This window comes from Sceloporus occidentalis, unplaced genomic scaffold (genome assembly GCF_023333645.1).
Source record: "Sceloporus occidentalis isolate IW3139 unplaced genomic scaffold, rSceOcc1.0.p SCAF_5, whole genome shotgun sequence".
In the NCBI taxonomy this organism is placed as follows: Eukaryota; Metazoa; Chordata; class Lepidosauria; order Squamata; family Phrynosomatidae; genus Sceloporus; species Sceloporus occidentalis.
The window spans coordinates 87,307,530-87,329,301 of record NW_028316985.1 but is presented as its reverse complement, the minus strand read 5'-3'; the positions used below and the strand labels follow the sequence as shown (position 1 = coordinate 87,329,301).

The window sequence follows — 21,772 nt, the reverse complement described above, 5'->3', positions numbered from 1 at the left end:
ATCTTAAACTATAGGTAAAGCTAAGACATGTTTAAAAAAAACAAACGAATGGAGAATTTTACTACACCATCTTTTTTCATGCTGTTATCATGCATCCTCTTTCCTGCTCATTGTATTTATCTAGCCTAGCTTTTCCTTTCTGTTGCAGTATGAAGCGTCTCCAAGCAAGTTATATAGCACCAGGGATTTACAGAATATTGTAATATTTTCCCACATTGTTTTGGGCTGCCTTTTATACTAAAGTCAGGAGGAAATTGGCTGGCTTTATAGACCTCTAATATGACCAGATTATTAATCAGTACTATCTGTGTTTAAGTTAATGACATCATGAAATGCTTTGCTAAACTGAACTGTATGTTTAACAGAATTTCTAATACAATAGTTACTCTGTCTTTTGACCTTTAGTATAATAATTGACAATGTTGTCCTGAACAATGGGTTCCATCAGTCAGTCGCTACCTATTTGTGGTTACTAAGTGCAGTTCACTGGAATGGATTGAACATATTTTGGAGGAAGAGGGAGAGGCTGAAGTCTTAATGCTTTGCTCAGGAAGTCAAGATTTGTGGTGACTGTCATCCCTAATGTCTGCCTTGCAGATGTTTGAGAAAGAGCAAGAAAGTCAGTTTTGCTTCATCCTGTAACATGGAGGGATGTGTGACCATGCTTACCAGCCCCATAGATTTACACAGGGATTGAATATCTGAACCTTGAAAGTAGAATGACAGGAGATTGAAATCATAAGAAGAAAAGGAACTTAACTAATTAATCCTTTTCCACAGTTCATTCTGCATTATTCAAGTGACTGCTTTTCATATCCTTGCCGGAAATAAAGATGTGGTTTGATTTCAAAATGATTCCAATTTAACATAATTATAAAATTTATTAGGAAGGCACCAGAGCCAGTCTGAACATAGAAGCAAAGCAGAGTTGGGCTTTGTTAGTACTTGGAAGGGAGATCACGCAGCGAATACTGTGTACTGTAGGCTGCATTCAGAGGAAGGCAATGGAAATCACCTTGGAAAAAATCTTGCCCAGAAAACTCTGTGATAGGGTTGCCATAGAATGGAGTCAACGTGAAAGTGCATAACAACAACACAACAAACATTTACCAAAGAAAACCCACATATATAGAGAGATGTTTATTTCTTAGGGGCTTGATTTACTGATTTTCATTTCTCTGTGATAGTGGAAAAGATAGAGTCCTCTAGTTAGACATTCCTCCCTGGACTGTCAGGAAGCCCATTAGAATAAAACAAGAGAGGGAAGAAAAACAGAAAAAGCCTATGTAAAATACCAGGGTTATGGCTTTTCCTAAAAATTAACATTATAAAGAAGAAATCAGTGTTGCGAGTTTGCAGAAGGAGAATGTTAACCCCTGTGTCACAATCATGTGTCATGGGGCAGAATTAATCCCCTAAAACAGGCTGGTCAATTTGTCCTCCCTCTATGGTGTTGGACTGCCATTCCCATCATTCCTCAACATTGTATTTGCTGGCTTAGGTAGATGGGAGCTGCAATCCAAAATTGGGGAGGATCACAAGTTGCCCACCTCTTTCTAGAGTAACAATTGTTTCTGGGATCCATTTTTCATGGGAAAATCTATTTTTCCTAGCCTTTTGAGCATATGGCATTATATATTGATGGCAATACAAAAATGTTTATTTATTTATTTTTTTGTAATTAGTGAAGCAACAGCTTATTTCTTGAAATAGTTGTTGTTTGGCTTAAGTTTTAAAACTAAAATGATGGAGCATGTTAATTTATTGCATGGCTAAACCAACAAAAAGCCACCTTTGTTGAATATCATTAGTTTAAAGTTTAGGAAATGGCATGATATGTGCTATTTTGGGTGTGTGAGGACAAGCATGTAGTTTGATTTCATAGAATCATAATCCTGGTTTATAATTCATTCTGGTCATATCTGACTCTGCTTGGCTCCACTTGCATGTAGAACATGCTGAACTAACCAAGAACTTACTAGGGTGGCAGAGCTTAGTATTGAGTCCAATCGTGAAGCCTCTCTTATCACTCCTGTGTGAAACTGAATCTGCAAGTCAACCATAAACCCTGGCTTCAGATTATGGGTTTATTAAAAGGTAGACAATTCAAGAGTCCAGGCTTGGATACTGTATGTCTAAGCTTTTCCACAGTAAATTCCTGGTTAGTTTAATCTGTGCTCCAACCTTGTAGTCAAAAATGTGCCTTTATGTCTCACGTTTTTGGACTAAGAGATAACTTGATAATGGATGCCTATTAAGTTTGTGACAAACCTCATATTTAAACCAGGGCATTTTATAGTTCTGAACTGAATTCCTGTTGAAATAAATGGTGTCTAATCAGATTTTTAGTATATATTGTTATAAATTTGGGGAGAAGGATTAATGTTTCAGAATATTGCTTTTCAAAGAATGTATCTGATACACAAGATTAAGTTACAATTTTAAAAAATTGATTGCTTCTAGAACTTCAGCCCTGCAAAAATCCAGTAGCTTGGGGAACCTGAAGAACGAAGCAACTGATGTGAGTAGTCCTGTTCTGTTAGTGTTTTCTTTTACAGTGTTGATCCAGATGGTTACTTACACACATGTGCGTGCTTATACACATACTTGCATTGCTTGAGTTCACACATTCATGTTGCATTACATTGTACGCAGTTATGAATTACATGTGTGAAAAGATGATCAAATGGGGGTGTAGAGTAGTACATATAGTAGATTATATGTCTTCATATTTTTATGGACATCTGTCTCTTACTAAATCCTTACAGCTTTATGCAAGTGACCTAAAATGGCATTCCTAAAATTTACCTTGCCTTGTTTAATATTTTTGTTTACTGTCTCCTTATCTCTGCTTTCCTCTGCAATAGGATGAATATCTTACACAATTAAGTGACAGGGATAACTTGATGCTTAACAGGCTTTATTTGAAATCAGTTGGATAGCTGTTAAATGGACCATCTGTTTGCCAATGCTTTGAATTCTTTCCAAACAGGGCAAAGAGGCTGGACAAAAGCAAGAAGAGGTAACTTGAGGCAGATCAATCTTTCTCTTTTGCTTTCTATAATGTTCATATTTTACTCTCATTTAAAAATTCATAAGTTTTTTTGTATGTAAAAAGGTGTGAATTTTAGGCAAGCAGTTTCCTACCCTATAGGTATATGTCTTTTTGTATGCTGTTTCCCCCTAATGCAGAGGTTCTCAACCTTTGATCCTCCAGCTGTTTTGGACCTCAGCACCCAGAAGCCTTTGCCAGCATGGCCAATAATGAGGGAATCTGGGAGATGAAGTCAAAATCATCTGGAGGACCAGAGGCTGAGAAACACTGCCCTGATGGGTACATTTGTGTATATGTGCACATTTCCCTATGAATGTATTTTTATACTCATTCCTTGAATTGCATTGTAAAATTCAGAGAAGTGCCAAAGTGAAAATATAATCAGGCTCTGCTTTATGTATGTAGATATGAAGATTAGGTCAGTTCATAGTAAAATGCAAAGTGCATAAATTTCTTCTTCATTTCTTGAGGGAATATATTTCTATTCCATTTTTTAATGGAGACATTGTAGGTACAACACCTGAATCCCAGTAAAGCCAATGAAATTTGAGTGTCCCATACATAACATCCTAATTTATTTCCCTATTTTGTTGACCAAGATCAAACCAGCACTCCTCATTTCAGGTATACCAAGGTACACTGGCTTAATGCAGCACCTGTGTACTGAAGCCAGAACACAGTGCAGTGGGACAAGAATGTGGAAACAGTACATATTCATGGCTCACATGCATAATTTCATAAACTATTCATCAGAACCAGTTTGTTTATATTTGCACAATTGTCAAAGTTTTCATAAACCATGATTTATGAAGCCCAGGAAAATTGCCTGAGCACAACCATAGATTCTAACAGCAGCAAGATGCTGCACTATCTTTGTTACCCTCACATACCTCCTTGGCATGACAGTTCAAAAGAATACACTAAAATTTTGTGGTATTCAATGCCTTTTTCTTTCTTCAAGAAAGAAAATATACATTTGACTCTCTCCCTCTCCCTCCTGCCCTCTCTCTCATTCTCTGATCACATCTTATGAGAAAATAGTTTTAATTCAAAAAACGTTTAAAATGGAACAGATTTTTAGAAAGCCTTACTTAGGCTGGGCTATCATTTTTCCTCTCAAAGAAATTTCCTTCTCAAAATTCTTCAAAATAGTTTTAACATATGTTACTGCTTAACCTATTTTTCCAGTACAGTATATGGACACCTCTGTTGGATTTTCTCACTTAACTCTTTCTACAGCTGAGTACAGAGAAATCATAATATGGCGATGTGTTGTATGAAACTTTTCTTTTCCCAACCAATCAGAGTAAAACACCCACAGATAGTAGCAAGTATGGAACCCTCCCTCCTAAATCCCCCGGAGAGGAAGATGCCTTTGGAACCCGTAAAGCCCGGTCTTCATTTGGGAGAGGCTTTTTCAAGATCAAAAGTAACAAGAGGACAGCAAGTGCACCTAACTTAGGTAAGTTCAGTAAAGGCAAAGTTCAGATCTTTTCACTGTAGATATGTAACCTGATAGGCCAGAGGGGGAGATATAAGAGTAGTGGTTTTCTTTTAAAACATGAAGCAAGCTGAAGCAGACATGTGTAAACACATGAAAGTTGAATGGGTAGAAGGAAAATTCTGCCATTTAAATTTCTGGTGCTTTTATAAAGGGATGTGCAAGTATGTTGCATACATATTTTGTTGTTCTTATGATTCTCTTTGTTATTTTCATATACAACTCTTGGTGCATGTAGTGAACAAAGTCTCTTATACAGGCACACAAATACACATACATACATTCCTGGATGTACTGGCCATGCAACATTTCCACTGCAAAAAGGGGGGTAGGAAGATTGTGAAGTTCTTCTGAAAATATGCTTGTAGATAATAGATGAAGTTATATGCTTTAGATGTAGTAGAGTGCAAAATGCACAAGCCCAAATCTTCATGCACTTAGAAGTCCACAGTCTTGATTACTCATGGAGGGGCAACCCCCATTGGCTAAAAAGGTGTGCATGCTCATGACCATTTAAGCCAATAGGGCTCGAATATATCTGAGTTTCCATTTTCACGGGGTGGTGGTGGTCTGGAATGGATCCCCTGTGAAAGCAGAGGGGCGACTGTATTTCTAACGTAATCAAAATATTTCAAACACACCTAAGAGCAATAATGAATGGCAAGTAGAATGAAAGTAATGGTTGTACATAATTCTTTTCTATCATTTATGCAGATCTAAAAAATCTTTTATCTTACTTATTTGGTGTGAGCTCTTGAATGGTTGGTCACTCTAATATGGCTCATTTGTATGTTAGCTATCTGTGTTATGCATGTGTCTTTTGTTTTTGTACTTTCCTTGTCTTAATAGTGTTAAGTTTTCATATGTCTTATTTTGTTGTCCTGGGTATGTTTCCCCCCTTGCGCTGCGTGTGGTTATGTGCGTTATTTGGATGCCTGAAGATCGCAGTCGAAGTGCAAGTGCACCCACCTTAGGTATAGTAGACCTGCATGTGTTACTTGCTCCAACTAACGCTGGACCATGGCCATGCAGGGCACTACAGCAAAGACCTCTATATTGGAATGTTCATCCATCTCTTATGTTACATTAACTTATGAACATTACTAAAAAGCCTGCTGCACTGTTTAGTACTTATTTAAGCCATACTAATAATACATATCATAGAGTTCATGAAATTCAAGGTGCAAACAGTAAGGGTCAAGAATTGCAGTGTCTGCATCTGTAGTCTTGATGTTTTGACATCAATAAGGATTAATTGCATTTTTGTACAGGGCCAATCTAGACACAAGGTGGCATGAAGCAATTATTTCAGAAAGCAGAATCAGCAATTAGCATTCCTTCAGATTGTCTGTCAATATACAGTGACCCAATGAATTTCATAGAGGTTTATTGTGTTTTCTTAGACAAGGAATACTAAAATGGTTTGCCATTGTCTTCCTCTGAATATATAGCCTTCAGGGCCTGTCTAGAAGAAAGTGTAACAAATTGACATACTAAAAGGAAAAAGATGAGTTGAATTCACTGCCAAGTAGTATGTTTAGTGTCAGAATTCCAGGAGTTTAGTGTAAAAAGAGTGGGAATTTTTGGACCTTTAAGTCTTTTGGACTACAATTTCCATGTTCCTTTACCATTGATCATGCTGGCTGGGGATGCTGAACATTGAAGTCCAAAACATCAAGAGGGCTACAGATGCGTTAGAAGGACCATCAAAGCAGTAAAAAGGATATAAATTGTATGTGTCCTCTCTTCACATAACCTAAGCACCCTGCTGTGTATTTAGCTGTATATTTTCTCTTGTGGATTTTTCTGTAAAGTCAGTAACTCTTCTTTTAAAAAACAAATGTTCCACAAGATTTCTTCCCCTACTTTACCTAGCTTGGAAAAAGGCTGCAGTATACTTCATTTTTGACCACTGCTATTTGTTTCTTTTAATAGCTTCGTAGCTCTTTCATTGCTTTTTGACACTTTTCTTCTAGCTTTACTCAGAGCGTACATTCACAGATTTCCTTTAGATTATGTGATTAACTCTGCATTTGGACAGATAAAAGGATAAACAAGAAGTAGAAGCAGATATGTTTGCAAAGGCATGCATCATACACACATGCTTCTTAGAGTTCCAAGTTCATCTGCTGCTCTCAGTTTGCACTTCCAGTGACAAAGATGGCTACTGTTTGCAGCTTTGTACTTGCTGGCGTAGCTTTCCTGAAGCATTACTAAAATATCCTTAGTTAATTTGGGGTGGAGGAGAGGGGGAATTTATTATTTTAATTCATTTGAATGTGTTACCTTGTTTGCTAACTTCAGTAGGATGATGCAGTTCTGATCATTATATAAATCATTTCTTGAACCAAATGAAAATTTTCAGGCATTGCTTCTGTTGTTCAGTTGTGGATTATTTTATTATTTTTATTTATTTTATTATATTATTATTTTACTGACTTGACTGAGGCAAAAGAAACATTCTTATTAATACTCAAGATCCAGTGGCGCACTTTGTTATGCAATGCAAGTGGAATCGCCACATTCTTTCCCTCCTCCTTCTGCTCCAAAAATTTCTTCAGAGAGTTTCCTGGCTCCCTTCAAGTAGGCTTTCAGGGGACATAGAGAGCTGTAGAAAAGGAGGACAGGGTGCTGATCCTGGCAAAACCTGTTGGATCCAGTGGAAGTACACCATTAGATTTCTGCTTTACAGCATTTATAAGGCACTTTTTCACATAATAGAATTGGTACAGCTTCCTCAGCCAATGTTCTTCATTCTTTGGATGATGTCAGAAAGTATTTCTTAACTAGTCTCCTTCATATTTTCTGTATTTGGGGACATATACTTTGAATGTTTCAGAAATGATATCAAAGATTAGGTATGCTTTCAGTCTTGCATCTACTAACTGCATTTGTATTATCAGAAATTACAAATATTGGTCAAAGCAGTTCCATATGTAGATAATATATTCTGGTTCAGAGGTTCATAATAATCAGTTACAAATACTGTAAAAATATTTTGTTATTCATTTCAGCAGTTGCTAGGCATAACTAAGTTACATTAATTGTAATGTAAGGAAATGTAGGATAATGTCACTCTTTTTGTGATGTAACTATAATTTTTAATTGATTTTATAATTACTGGGGGTGTGGCCTCACAGTTTAATAGCACATGCTTAAGACCTATAGCACTGTGATTATTTTCCTTCCAAAAATTAATGTTAAAGTTTTTGTTTTAGTTACTTTTGAAGAATGCAAAGGTATAGAGGTATTTTTTTTAAACTGTAACATCGAAGGCAGAGAAGGCATTTTCTGCTTCTCTACATGAAAACAGTAAATAGGTATTGCCTCTTGGAAATTCACAGTAAGCTGTATACCCTTTTACCATTTTTACCAGTTTTGCATTAGAACTCTATTGGATCAGCATATGTATTTTCCATAGAATGGAATTAGATAAGTCAAAGCCATAAGAGAGAGAATTGAGAACTGATTAATTAATAATGTTAATAATTGTAACTGAATGATATGTTGTATTGAACACGAGATTTCTTTCAGTTGACTTAACCCCTGTGAATTGGCTAATTATACCCTGTGCTATTTCACAAACTTGAAATGGGCACTTAAATTTAATCTGGTTTAAAAACTACAGATTCACATGAGTAATTCAAGTTTTCTTTTATTTAAAAGCGGAGACAGAAAAAGGATCTGCAGACCATTTAGATCTGGCTGGCTTGCCTCCTCGACCTAAAGGTACTGTAGGTGGGCCTCTGACTCCACCTTCTCCTGATTCTAAAAAGAAAGCCAGAGGAATCAAGAAATTATTTGGAAGGTAATTCTAATTCTAATTCTAATTCTAATTCTTATTATTATTATTATTATTATTATTATTATTTTATCCTGCCCCTCTGCGCAATATAATCGGGGTGGCTTACAACATTTGGGGCGGCTTACAACATAATTCTGCTGACTGTCATATTAGAGATAGAATGGGGATTCATGAGTTTCCACACTGGAGCCAGATTTGCAATTCTTGACCATTCAAGAAACTTTTGTGGGAAGTAAAATGGCAGATCAAAAGTACCTGCAACTTGCACAAACTTATTTTGTTTTCAGAACAATATAAACTGCAAAGTTTTTGAGAAACTGCACAGAAATTTGAAAAAACTAGGCAGCTTTGCTCTAAAAACCTATGCACCCCATTTTTTAATGCACTGCCTTTGCTATTTTGAATGTTGTGCAGACCAAATGTTATATGGCAGGAATTCAGGTGCCGATTTTTTCCAATTTGAATGTTGCACAGTTTCCTTTCCAAGATGGAAATTGAACAGTTTTCAGTTATGTGCCAAAAGCTGACCAATTTCTAGAAAACAAGGTAGTTTTCTGGGAAAACTGTGCAACTTTTTAAGAAAAGCTGTATAGTGTCCCATCATTGCAGCGAAGAAAAGTGCATCAGTGTCCCAAAAGACATGGGAGAAAAAACTTCCATTGTTCTCAACATCTGTTGGAAAATGGAAAAAAATAGAGATTTATTATCACTGCACTATAATGGGTTGTAGCAATCTAAATTTCCCCTCTGAAGAGCACTGGGGCTTTCTTAGCTATGTTGAAAATAGGGGGGGGGGGGGGGGTGATGACTCTTTCAAGGCTTGTTCCCAGCTGCTTTACTCTTGATGTGATTATCCTCGCCTTGCTCTTTTTATGTATTTCAGTGTTACAGCAACATTAATAGTAGTGCCCAGTTGCTTCTTAACTGGAAAGTGCTAAACAGCTTCAAAACCTAGTTAAGAGTATATACTGATTACCATTAACCATGGTTAATTGATAAAGTTGGATGGGAACAACTTAGTCCAAAGAATAGAAATACCTGGAGGAGGTACATAATCACAGAATTATAGCACTATGATTACACTCTAACTGCCTTAGCCACATCCTGTGGAATCCTGGGGCTTGTAGTTTGGAGAGGCATTAAACCTCTGGCTGAGAAATCTAAATACTTCTCCTTAAACTGCAAATCTCAGGATGGAATCATGGCAGTTACATCAGAATTAAATGTTACAGCTATGTAATTTGAAAGGGACCATGGTTAATTTTGTTGTTCAGATTCCCAAATATTCTTCCATGCTATGCAATGCACAAATAATATCATTTTCAGTTATTCTTGTATATGCTCTCCAGGTGCATTGTCTTAGTCTTTTCCATCTTGGATTAGTAGCGATACTGAGCACTAAATGCTTTTACTAGTTGGACCATCTATCTGATCCAGGAGACTCTTACACTCTTATACCACTATCATTTCTTCAATCTACACAGTGCACTTGATCTTAGCCAAAAGGCGATTTCTTAAATCTGTCTTTCTTTCTCCTGGCTTTTTTTTTCAGACTCCGAAGGAGCCAATCTACCACATTTAATCCAGATGACATGACTGAGACTGAGTTCAAGAGAGGAGGAACGAGAGCAACTGCAGGACCAAGATTAGGCTGGTCGAGAGATCTTGGGCAAACCAATAAGTAAGACACATATATTAAGCCAGCATGGGGAATGCATCTTAGAGTTGAAGCATAAGTAACATGGCTATTGTCGCCTGAATCAAAGAATCTTTGTCTGGTTCTGAAAGTGAGCTGTCATATCTAAAGTGGGATTCCAGGTTTTAGCTGTCTTTCTAACACATTTCTATCACTTTAAAGCCTGTAGACTTTTAGAAATGTAATTTAATCATTCTTGGTGTTTGTTTACACGTTGATCCATTTCCCAGCCTTTTCCAAGAATGTAGATGGGATGATGCTATTTTTTTTGTTTTTTAAGTAGATGACTTCTACATTTTTGATGAATAAACTTTGATTTCAGCTTTGCTTTATAGAAGCTTTAGTTTTCAACTGTAGCTCATATTATAACTTCTTTAATGCAAAGCCATACTGTAGAATATCCAGTGTCAAAGGGGCACTATTGTGAGACCTGTAGTATGACAAATCTCATTCTTTTGTAATATTTTGATGATAATAATATTGGAAAGAATGTGAAATGTGTATAGCTGAGTTAAACTGCATGTGATGAGATAAAATCATGCTTGATTTCTGAACCACTCCTCATAATCTGTTCCTTTGCCTATTCTAATTAAATTTTACCTGTACCTTCTTATTATATTCTTGTTTTTCTAAACTGACAACTTGTCTCTTCACTTCAATTCCAAATTTAGTGATCTGGACATGCCGTTTGCTAAATGGACAAAAGAACAAGTCTGCAACTGGCTTCAGGATCAGGGTTTGGGTTCTTACATAGGTAATGGAAAACACTGGATACTCTCTGGTCAGACTCTCCTGCAAGCTTCTCAGCCTGATTTAGAAAAGGTAGGTATCTGGAGGTACATTTTTAATTAGAAGGGGAATACACATTTGTTGTAGAATTTAAAAAAAAATCAGATGGGAAATGAAAGAGAAATTAGGGGTGCAGGTGGACTTGGGATGCCTTGTCAGTTTTTCAATCTAAATAAAGCAGATTATATTGAGATACATTATTATTATTATATAGGATGCACATTAGACTCTCTTAAGCACATACAGCATATACTCATCCTCATCTTTTTTGTAACTAAAGATATTACATAATAAAAATACTCTTTTGAAAAAGATTAAACAACTAGCAGTTCAGTACACAGAACACTACTCCATTCTCAGTGTCAGAAATCAAACCTGTTGGAGCTCCGCTAAACTTATTAAGCACCAAAAGGTAGTGAGATACTACATTTTACTAACCCGTTTTGAGGAAAAACATATAAAAATATTAGTCATATTCTTAGAATATTATTCTTAGAATATTATGTCATAAAGCTGCAATAGAAAATGTTGATACTGTCAGTAATATCTGAAAAAATACAAAAATAGAGTAATGTTAGAAATGGATTTGTATGTTTTATGCCTACAGTTGGACCTTCTTATACACAGATTGTTGATCCACAGATTCAACCACCCAGGGATTGAAAATCCCCCCCCCCCCCAAAAAAAATCCAAAAAGTAAACCACGAGGGACATCATTTTTAAATGAGGGACATCATTTTAAGGGACTTGAGTATCCATGGATTTTGGTATCCATGTGGGGTCCTGGAACCAAATCTTAGTGCTATGGTGGCAAACCTATGACACGCATGCCAGAGATGGCACACGGGGCCATTTCTCAAGGCATGCAGAGGGCGGGGAAAAGGAGGAACAGGCGTGTGCCTGTTCCTCTTCTTCCCCCCTTGCCTTCCCAGGTCTTCTTCTGTTTCCAGAGAGGCAGCTGAAGGCCTGGGAGGATGGGGGGGGGGGGGTGAGAGGTCCCGCCCTGGAAGTCCCTCCAGAGGGCAGAGGTCCCATGCTGGAAGTCCCCTTCCCTCCTGGAAGTCCCGCTCCTGGCACTGGGTAATACTCGGTGCTGGAACACTTTTTAGTTTGGGCACTCGGTCTCTAAAAGGTTCACCATCACTGCAGTACATACCAAGGGCCCACTGTGCTTTTATAAACCAGACAATTCTTCTAGAATAAATAACAGTACAGTTGTGGGACAAACTGATTTGTCTGTAGCAAATAAATAATACTGAATGCTTCAGTAACATAAAATGTTAAGCATAATAAGAAATTTAAAACAATAAATCCTGAGGATTTGATGGATTTCAGTTAGAATTTTCCAAGAATTATGCAAGGGTTTAATTCAACCTTTATTTATTATGTTTGAAAACATTTTAATGAACATTTAATGAATAAATTAATATTTACAGTAGTTACCACTGGCATGGGAATGCTTCTGGACTTCATCCTTAAAGTAGGTACACTGAAGTCCATGTGAGAGAGTAAAGTCCTGGTTATTTGAATGGGCCTATTCCATGATGAATTGTGGATCCATGAAATAAGACAAAACTGGTTTAAATAGCAATTTTAAATAAAATAATTTATTTTGTAAAAAAAATTATATCCCCCTTTCTCCCAATGTGAGTTCCAAGGCAGATTAAAAATATTTCTAAAAATTGTCATTTTAAAAACTTCACTAAATTGAAAGTGTTTTAAAACACTGGTTACATAACAAGGAAGAAAAAGTGCAGCAACTCTCCCACTCTGTTAAAAAAAAGACTTTCTGCAGCAGCCCGAGCCAAAAGCCCATTTAACAATAAGGTCTTTCCCTGTTGGGAGAAGAAGGCAGGGAGGCAGCCTAGGCTCCTGCTAAAGAAAGTTCCACAGTCTGGTAGCAGTCACTGAGAAAACCCTATTTTATGCCCTTACCAGACATGTCTGTGAAGTTGATATAAAGATAAAGCCTACTCCTGGAAATCTCAGAACTTGGGTATATTTGGTCATGAACAGCACTTTTAATTTTATGTTGAAACAAAACTATAGCCAGTAAAGCTGTTGTAAGAGGGGAGGGAGATATTATCTGTAAAGAGCACTGGTTGGTAATCTACTGTAGCATTTTGGGTCCACTGAACACTTGCCAGGGATACATTTAGTGTGCATTACAATAATCCCAACAGGATGCAATCAAAGCATGTTCCACCTTTTCCCAATTTTATAACTGGGAAAAGTCTACTAATTTAATATAGTGAAATTTTGCTTTTAAATCCACTTTATTAAACATGTACAGCAATTCCTAGACAAGATAGGCTGATAAGTACATTTTCATAGAGATACTTAGCAATATTGTTTGTTATCTGCACTTAAGCATCACATTTTTAAATAGAATATAACTCATTTTGAAAAAGCAATTTTTGTTTTGTTGCCCATATATAGGAACTTGGAGTAAAGCACCCACTGCATCGGAAAAAACTTCAGCTTGCTCTTCAGGCATTAGGCTCAGAAGAAGAAAACAACCATGGGAAACTGGATTACAATTGGGTTACAAGTAAGTTTTTGGTACCCTTTTTTGCCATGTCTCACCAATCCAGTGAGTAGCTCAAATATGTGTGCATCCTCAAACACTTGAAAGGATGTGTGCAAAAAGGAGATAAAAAATAACATTATGCATGCTTTTTTATGTGTAGGATTTTGAGTGAAGAAAAGATTTGCAATTCTGTGTTAAAATAATGTACAGCCCCGCTTCCATATCTATGCATTCAACAACCCACAGCTTGAAAATATCCTCCCTCCCAGCAAAAAAAATCCCAAAAGCATTTTATATAAGGGACACCATTTTATGATACCATTGTATATAATGGGACTTGTGCATCCATAGATTTTGGTATCCCGCGGAGGATGGGTCCTGGAAGCAAACCCCTGCGGATACCAAAGTTGCATTCTGTTGTGTGTATAAACTTGCATCATTGCCTGATTTTATATTAACAGCTGATTTACCTTTATAAAGATTTTAGCTGATGATGTCTCAACTGGCTCAGCCAAAACACATATCAGGCTTTAAGTTTTTATCTTTTTTTCGGTGTTTTAATGTGTTGTCATTTAGTGTTTTTTTTAATGGAACTGTTTATGTAATGCTTTATAGACATCTGTATCAAACAGGCTTTTAGTATACTTTGTTCTTAACTTGATGTGAGCTGCCTTAGGTCCTTTCCTGGGAGAAAGGCAGAGTATAAATCAAATAAATAAAAATGCATTTTTGGAGTTAACAAGCAGTGGAATTCTCCATCATTATCCTGGCATCCCTTTCGAAATTGGAACATAGTGGAACATTTCTCTGTCTCTCCTTGATTGCTTGATTACCATGTCAGTAACAGTAAAGCAGATGAATACCAAGCATTAGAGTAAGGTCTTGGGCAGAAGCTCTTGAGACAGAGGAGTACGGTTGGTCCCCAGTGTGTTGCTCAGGTTGACTGCAAGCAAGTAGAGGCAGGGTGTGTGTATTGGTGAGGGTGTGGGGATGAAGTAAGAAAAGACAAGCCCACCAAAAATGGTACTATTCAAGTTGGAATTAGTAATACAGTCTGGAATGTCCTATAATGATCTGTATGTTTTTTTCTGTGATTCTAATGAACCTGATCATACATTGGGCATCATCCTGATTCTGCATAGACACTCATTCTTTCTTTTGGTTTTAGTATAAACAAGTAAACCCAGTAAACAGGTTTACCTAGTAAACAAGACTGGGTAAATATAAAATTCGTCTGTTGCTCACTAACAGACATTTCATCTGTGAGAGAGCATATAAATGAATCTGTTAACGTGAAATATTTGTTTATTTGAGCATAGTCACCATTCTTCTTTTTGTTCACAGGATGGCTGGATGATATTGGACTACCTCAATATAAGACACAGTTTGATGAAGGAAAGGTGGATGGGCGAATGCTTCATTATATGACTATCGTAAGCAAAGGAGCTTTAATCTCTTCTTTTTTTCATGCTTTGATTTCCCTCTTTTCCTCACTCTTTATGCCCGCATTTTCCTAACCCTGCCAAAGATCTTGACTCTTCTGGCTCTACCAAGAGTTTTCCTGTTACCTGAAAATAATTATGCACATTCTTATATATTGCCTATTGTATCTTGTTTCCAAGATTGTATGTGTGGTGCCACTTTTATCAGCTCTCCTGTCTCAAAGTCTACCTTTTCTACAAACCCTTTTCTATGAAAAAAAAGTCATCACATGTCTGCCTTTTGCCTGCAAATATTTACCAGGACACTTCAGTCTGAATTTGTAGGCTTCTATTCTGAATATTATGCCTGCAGTGAACAGCATTAAGTGTTCTTTTCTATAGGAATTATGCAAGGTATTCTGTACTTTTTGCACCTATTTTCACAAAAGATATGTATAACATTGATTTTAATTTGAGATGGTCTTAGTCAATATGTGATCATATCCCAGAGTTCTACTTGGCTGTACTTCCTGTACTAGAAGGACTGTATTCTAGTTGGAAATAGCAACTGGATTTGGGCCATTATTTACTTTTATCATTAAATTTCTCATTAAATATATGGCCAACATCCTCCTTTAGCCTTTTCATAGTTTGTCAGTTTCTTCATCTAATTGCCAGATGCTTTCCAATAACCTTATAGCATAGAAGCAGAAGCCTTCTGCCAGTTTGCTGCCAATTTAATACTAGAGGCACATAGGATAGTCTTTAATTAATTTAAAATCACACATTTCAACCTCTCCTTTCCAATCATACATGATTAATGGGTGCAGTGGTAACGCATAGTAAGTATCTTGCATAAATTATACTACTAAACTTGTAATTTTAAGTGCCTTAAAATACCTCTGGATTTCTAGCTTAATGATTTGATAGGGCCTGTTCAAGCAAGAATAAAAACACCACACTAACGATGTCCCTCATACGTATTGTGACTTTCATGAAATTGAAATAGTCTGTTGCAGAAGAACAATGGTACAAGTTGACTGTAATAGTTAAAGTTTTAATAGTAAATTAGTCTTTTTCTCTGCTTGGTTCTTCTTCTGTGCATATTTCCTTGTTCTCCCTGATAATAATAAAGAAACCAATAATTTCTTGTTCCATATTTTTCTTCGTGGGTATTCTCTGTGTCGATGGCTGGTTCTATAAACGGTGGCAGTAGCTCTACTATTGCTGGTTTGTTTTTCAGTTGAAATGAACCGTTTACCCCTAAAGAAAAATAAAAGCATGTGATGGAGGAAATTTACAGTGTGAAATTAAAGTGACAATAGGATTTCTTAATTGTTCATATTGTTGATACTTAAAATGAGGTTAAGATAATGGATCCGTTGCTTGCTGTGACGCTGTGCATTTATCTCCCTCTAATTCCATCCTGTGAAATCCTGGAATTTGCAGTTTAGGGAGGAGTGTTTAGATTTTGTCGCACCAATCTACAAACCCCAGGATTCCATGGAATGTTGCCATAGCAGTAGAAGTAGAATATAGCACTATAACTGTGTAGTGTGAATGGGTCCAGGGTGTCTGACTTTCTTCTCAGATGTGATGACTGACAATAGCAAGTAAATAGAGATTACCTGTTAGGTACCTTTTCTAATATTCTGGGATTATGTTGTTTCCTATTTAGGCATGGAAATAAATGTTTCTGACCTCACATATTAGCTCGGTAATAATCACAATTTTTTATTAATGTTCAGTATTAATTTTATTAATGCATCATACTGCATTAAATCTAAAAGGCCATGAAAAAATTTTCATCATGCAAAATAATGGCCCATTTCAGGTAGAAATGAAAATGGCCATGTTTACTCTCGCTACCTCAGACTGAAGGAGTGAAGAGCATGGAATCACACATCCATATGTTTGACTGTCTGCAGCTCTTGACTTGGGTTGCTGCCATCCTATAAGGGAAAAAAACACTTAAACTGGACAATCTTGTCATATTTTTAGCTGTTTCAAGTCCTGGAGAGTCTTTTTTTCAACCAGAAGGAAAACTAGACATCTACTCCTGCTATAGTCAATGAAAGGTCATGCTCCTAATTTGGATGGATGGATTGCACCAATCCTTATCTGTGCCACTTTTGTGTGTTCATTGTCAGTGGGCGCATCGACATTGTAGAAGAGTTAATGGAAATGTGGTCCCATGTGCCGTTAATGGTCCACAAAATGTATTATCTTAAAAAAACCAATGCGTTTCGGCCATGCCACAAATTGGCCTTCTTCAGGGGCTTATAAAATAAATAAAGGTACATTTATTATAGTTGTGATATTGGGAAATACATAAATTATCTCTTAAAATATAATTTTTGAAAAATAAATTTACACTTATTATCCATTATCCATAAATATGAACCCATTGGTAGTCCTAGTCCCTTCCTTCTAATACTCAGTGTCCACTTTGTTGAGAGTGCAGACGTAGCTCCAGAAATCTCTGATAATAGTTATGTATATGGTAATATGGATACTAAATGCTATTTGATTTTTAAGAAATTATGTTTTAAGAGATGATTTATGTGTTGTCCCAATACTACAACTATAGAATCAGAAAATCATAGAATAATAGAGTTGGAAGAGACCACAAGGGCCATCCAGTCCAACCCCATTCTGCCATGCAGGAACTCTCAATCAAAGCATCCCTGACCGATGGCCATCAAGCCTCTGTGTAAAAACCTCCAGGGAAGGAGACTCCACTACACTCTGAGGGAGTGTGTTCCACTGTCCAACAGCCCTTACTGTCAGGAAGTTCCTCCTAGTGTTGAGGCGGAATCTCTTTTCCTGCAGTTTGTATTTTTATTTCTTTTATAATTAGCCATTGAAGAAGAACAATGTGTGGCAAGGCTGAAACACATTGGGCTTTTTAAGATAATAATGTTTGTGGGACCTCATTTTCTTTACCTGTTCTACTGTGAATACGTGATTTCCAAATTTTTGTTCTGCATCTACACTGTAGAAATAATGCAGCTTGACATTACTTTAAGTGCTGTTTCTGCCAAAGAGTGCTGGTGCCTTAAAAAGTGACCAATCCCAGGATTCTGTAAGATGGAGCCTTGGCAGCTAAAGTGGTATCAAACTGCAGTGTAGATCCATTCAATGACTGTTCTATTCCATTTTAACATCAGTCTGCAGTTACATTTTTAAAGATACCATGGAAATTTACCATTTGAATACTTCATTAAAAGTGCATATTGGTGTGCAAATAGGCACTGAGAATGATGATGCAGGAGTTGGATAAGCGAGAAAGCTAAAAAAAACAACATTCAGATTTGTATGTCAATTTAGGAAATCTAAATCAGGTCAGTTAGCTTTAAAAATGTGGATTGAACAAAATCCTCAAGCATTCCTATCTGCAGTACACTGTTATTCTTCAAGGAACCACAAGACTTTGAGTTTTGTCATGAGAAAGGAAGTCAACTTTGGTGTCTTACTCCTCTGGGCTTCTCATAACTTTTTTTTTTAAAAAAATCATTAATGTCTCTTTCCTTTCTCCTTCCCTTTCTTTCTTCTCCTTTGCAGGATGACTTATTATCTTTGAAAGTTGTGAGTGTCCTTCACCACCTTAGCATTAAACGTGCCATTCAAGTCTTAAGAATAAATAACTTTGAACCCAACTGTCTGCGCAGGAGACCTTCGGATGAAGTAAGATGTTCCAGTACTGACGCATATTACTGATCTATCATAAAGAATGTTAAGACATTCAATGCTAGTGTTTTCTTCAGTTTTATCATTGCAAATTTTGTGTTGTTTTGAGAATCTTGAGCCTTTCCTGCCACTGTCTGCTTGGTTATATGGATTTGCCTCTTTATACATGGCTTAGGTCCAGAATATTTGAAGGATCATATATCTTTATATGAGTCTGCCCTAGCATTAAGAATTTTGGGGGAGGCTTTTCTCTCAATCCCATTGCCTTCCTAGACATGTTTGGTAGGTGCTTTCTTGGTGCTTCCCTTTTATGTTTGACCTCTTCTGAAAGCATTTTTTAACTAGTATTTCTATGATGTGAATGAAAATATGATGTGACACCTAGCTGTTATATTATCTGGCTCTTCTTGGACTGTGTTGCATGAGAGTGAAGGTGGATAATAGTACATCTTCCTGCTAAGAATCCCAGTGTATGGAAATCTAGCATAGACTTTTCCATGATGTTCTAGTTTTCTATGTCCAGATTTTTTTAAATTTGGGAGACCATTCATATATAGAAATGCTACCTCCACTATTAGCAGTTACACAATATTAGAAGTTGAAGAAAATTTGGAGGCCAACAGTGCAGGAGTCAACAAAATAGATACTTAAACACCTCATTTGTTGGGGAGTCTACCACCTTCTGAAGCAGTCTTTTTCCAGTGATGAACTCTATTCACTGTTAGAAAGGTTCTCATAATATCTAAATGTGCTTCTTTGGCATTTATACATTTTGTCTCTAGTTCTTTCCTCTAATCTTCCCAACTAAAAAAAATGTGAGATTTTCCTCAAAGTGCACTTTTGATCTTATTTAAAGTTGAGAGAAGAAAGTGAATGACTTTTTAAAAAAACTTTCAGTGCCTTGTTTTTCAATAACTTATTTATCTCCCTATTTGAAAAGAAAGCTCTGCCAAATATTAACCTGAGTCAAATATTAACATGTTTGGTTAGAAGGTGGACAACTTTTAGAAGTAGAATGGATAAACAAAGATAGGGATTTTATTATGTAGTTGCTCTGTTAAATGTCATGTTCTACTTCCTTTTTGTCTGCACCCCACAAATTGTGACTTACCATCCTGGGATGTGACCCAGGGTTTGCCTCTGTCAGCCCCCCACCCCCTCAACCCCCATGCCTTTCTAAACCCTTTGGTACTGCAAAAACTAAATTTGAAAAAACACATGAGCTGTGATCATGAGCCATTCTTTGAATTTACTAGATCTAAGTTTGTTTGAAGTAAGTGAGCTTGAAGGCATTTGATGGATAAAGATGGTTCTTAAATGTTTCTTCATATTAAAGCCAAGCTACAAGAGCCTACATGGCATAGTGGTTTGAGCATTGGACTACGACTCTGGAGACCAGGGATCAGTTCCCAGCTTGGCCATGAAACCCAATAGGTGACCTTGGCCAAGTCACATGCCCTTAGGGGAAGGCAAGGTCAAACCCCCTCTTGCCATTTTCTTGCCAACAAATCTTGCCAAGAAAATCACATGATAGGTTTGCCTTAGGGTTACCATAAGCCAGAAGTGACTTGAAGGCACACAACAACAACAAACAAGAAACTAAACTAATGGCTATGGTTGTTGGATTTGGAATTGTAGGGGGCAGATTGAAAAAACTGGCTATGCTGTACTATTTATTGGACAATACTGGGTTTGTGCCTGCAGATTTTTCTTCCTTTGCATCTGAGACCTTCAAACATCCAGCTCCCTGCCTCCCAGATATCAGATCAGAAGGGACACATCTTAGCACTGAGTGAGTTTACTGATCAGGTAGTTAGGCTCCAAAGGGTGCACTTGAAGATTGAAAGGTCAAATAATGTAAGAACTATGTAGAGTGAATTAATTGTAGAACTGAAAAACAATTGTGTTGACAGTATAGTGCATTAAGTCTTGAGTTAAATGTAGTAACATCCAAATCTATAAATGTGCAAAATACATCATGCAGTTAAATGTGGTTCTTCTTGGTAGAATAACATCACACCATCAGAAGTTTCCCAGTGGACCAACCATCGGGTTATGGAGTGGCTGCGTTCTGTTGATCTTGCAGAATATGCTCCTAATTTGAGAGGGAGTGGTGTTCATGGTGGGCTAATGGTAAGTGCATGGCCTTTTATATCACTTTAACAAATATTCTCTATATAACAATAGATGCTTTTTAAAAAATTGTTCTTGGGTGAGAGTGTCTAGAAGTCACAGGAATTCCATCATGAATATTTTCTAAATACAGGCTGAAATATTGCATCAGAGGCTACGATGCATAACTCTGTAATGATGGAGCTACATTGCTGGCACAATACACAACCATGCTAGCAAATTGCAACAGTGCACAACAAGGCTCTGTGAAAGATGTCCTGTTACTCAAGAGGGGCACATTGTGCATCAGGGCATATTGTGCTTTGGGACCCTTACACAATGGCCCTTGTGAGTGGTCTCAGTGGTGTAACTGTGTTTATTTTGCGCTCCTGAGAATATGAACATTGTTCAACAGTGCAATTCAACTTTACATGATCATTAGTCGGTTTACAGTGGTGTAAGAGCCAATGTTGTGTAGGGGGTTGAGTGTTGGACTTTGACTCAGGAGACCAGGGTTGGAAACCCACTGGGTGATCTTGGGCAAGTAACACACTCTGAGCCCCAGAAACCCCAGTGATAGGTTCACTTTGGGGCTTCCATAGGTTGGAAATGAGTTGCAGGCACACAACAGAAACATCCCAATGGGATGCCAGACATAATGTTGTTGTACCCATTGCCCCTTTGTAACTTGTCACTAAAAGCTGGATGAACCAGATTTTTGGACTGATACAAAGGATTTTTTGTTTTGTTTTGTAAAAATGGAATTCTGAAATCTCATTTTTGCTCTACAGGTTTTGGAACCTCGTTTCAATGTAGAGACCTTGGCACAGCTCCTTAACATCCCCCCAAACAAGACACTGCTAAGGCGGCACTTGGCAACTCACTTTAATTTGCTGATTGGTCAGGAGGCCCAGCATCAAAAACGTGAAGCTATGGAATCACCAGATTATGTCCTCTTAACAGCTACAGCCAAAGTAAAGGTATTGTCAGTGCTTTGGAAATACAGTTATACACTCCAGTCGTCAGTCGGCTTTTCTGGTATTTCTGAAGCAACAAAGGTTCCCCACCCATGCTGTAGTTAGTTTCTTTGCATTTGTAGAAGAAAACATGAAAATGTGGTACAGTCGTCCCTTTCCTTACGCGGGGGATCCGTTCCGGATCCCCTTGCGTAAG

The 21,772-nt window shown here is 37.2% G+C and overlaps 1 protein-coding gene across 5 annotated transcripts in view; it reads left to right on the top strand.

The window, feature by feature from the left end:
- The window catches only part of PPFIBP1 (PPFIB scaffold protein 1), a 140,732-nt gene that overhangs the window by 115,534 nt on the left and 3,426 nt on the right, over positions 1-21,772 (top strand). For 2 of the 5 annotated variants that reach the window (XM_089524635.1, XM_089524636.1), the window contains 12 exons: positions 2,464-2,521; positions 2,993-3,022; positions 4,361-4,517; positions 5,498-5,530; positions 8,223-8,364; positions 9,914-10,042; positions 10,729-10,879; positions 13,286-13,397; positions 14,721-14,809; positions 18,362-18,484; positions 20,495-20,620; positions 21,391-21,579. In XM_089524635.1, coding sequence (XP_089380761.1) covers positions 2,464-2,521; positions 2,993-3,022; positions 4,361-4,517; positions 5,498-5,530; positions 8,223-8,364; positions 9,914-10,042; positions 10,729-10,879; positions 13,286-13,397; positions 14,721-14,809; positions 18,362-18,484; positions 20,495-20,620; positions 21,391-21,579 — 1,339 coding nt within the window. Of the gene's footprint in view, positions 1-148; positions 200-2,463; positions 2,522-2,992; positions 3,023-4,360; positions 4,518-5,497; positions 5,531-8,222; positions 8,365-9,913; positions 10,043-10,728; positions 10,880-13,285; positions 13,398-14,720; positions 14,810-18,361; positions 18,485-20,494; positions 20,621-21,390; positions 21,580-21,772 lie in introns of all 5 variants that reach the window. The other 3 variants (XM_089524634.1, XM_089524637.1, XM_089524633.1) reach the window with 2 other exon arrangements.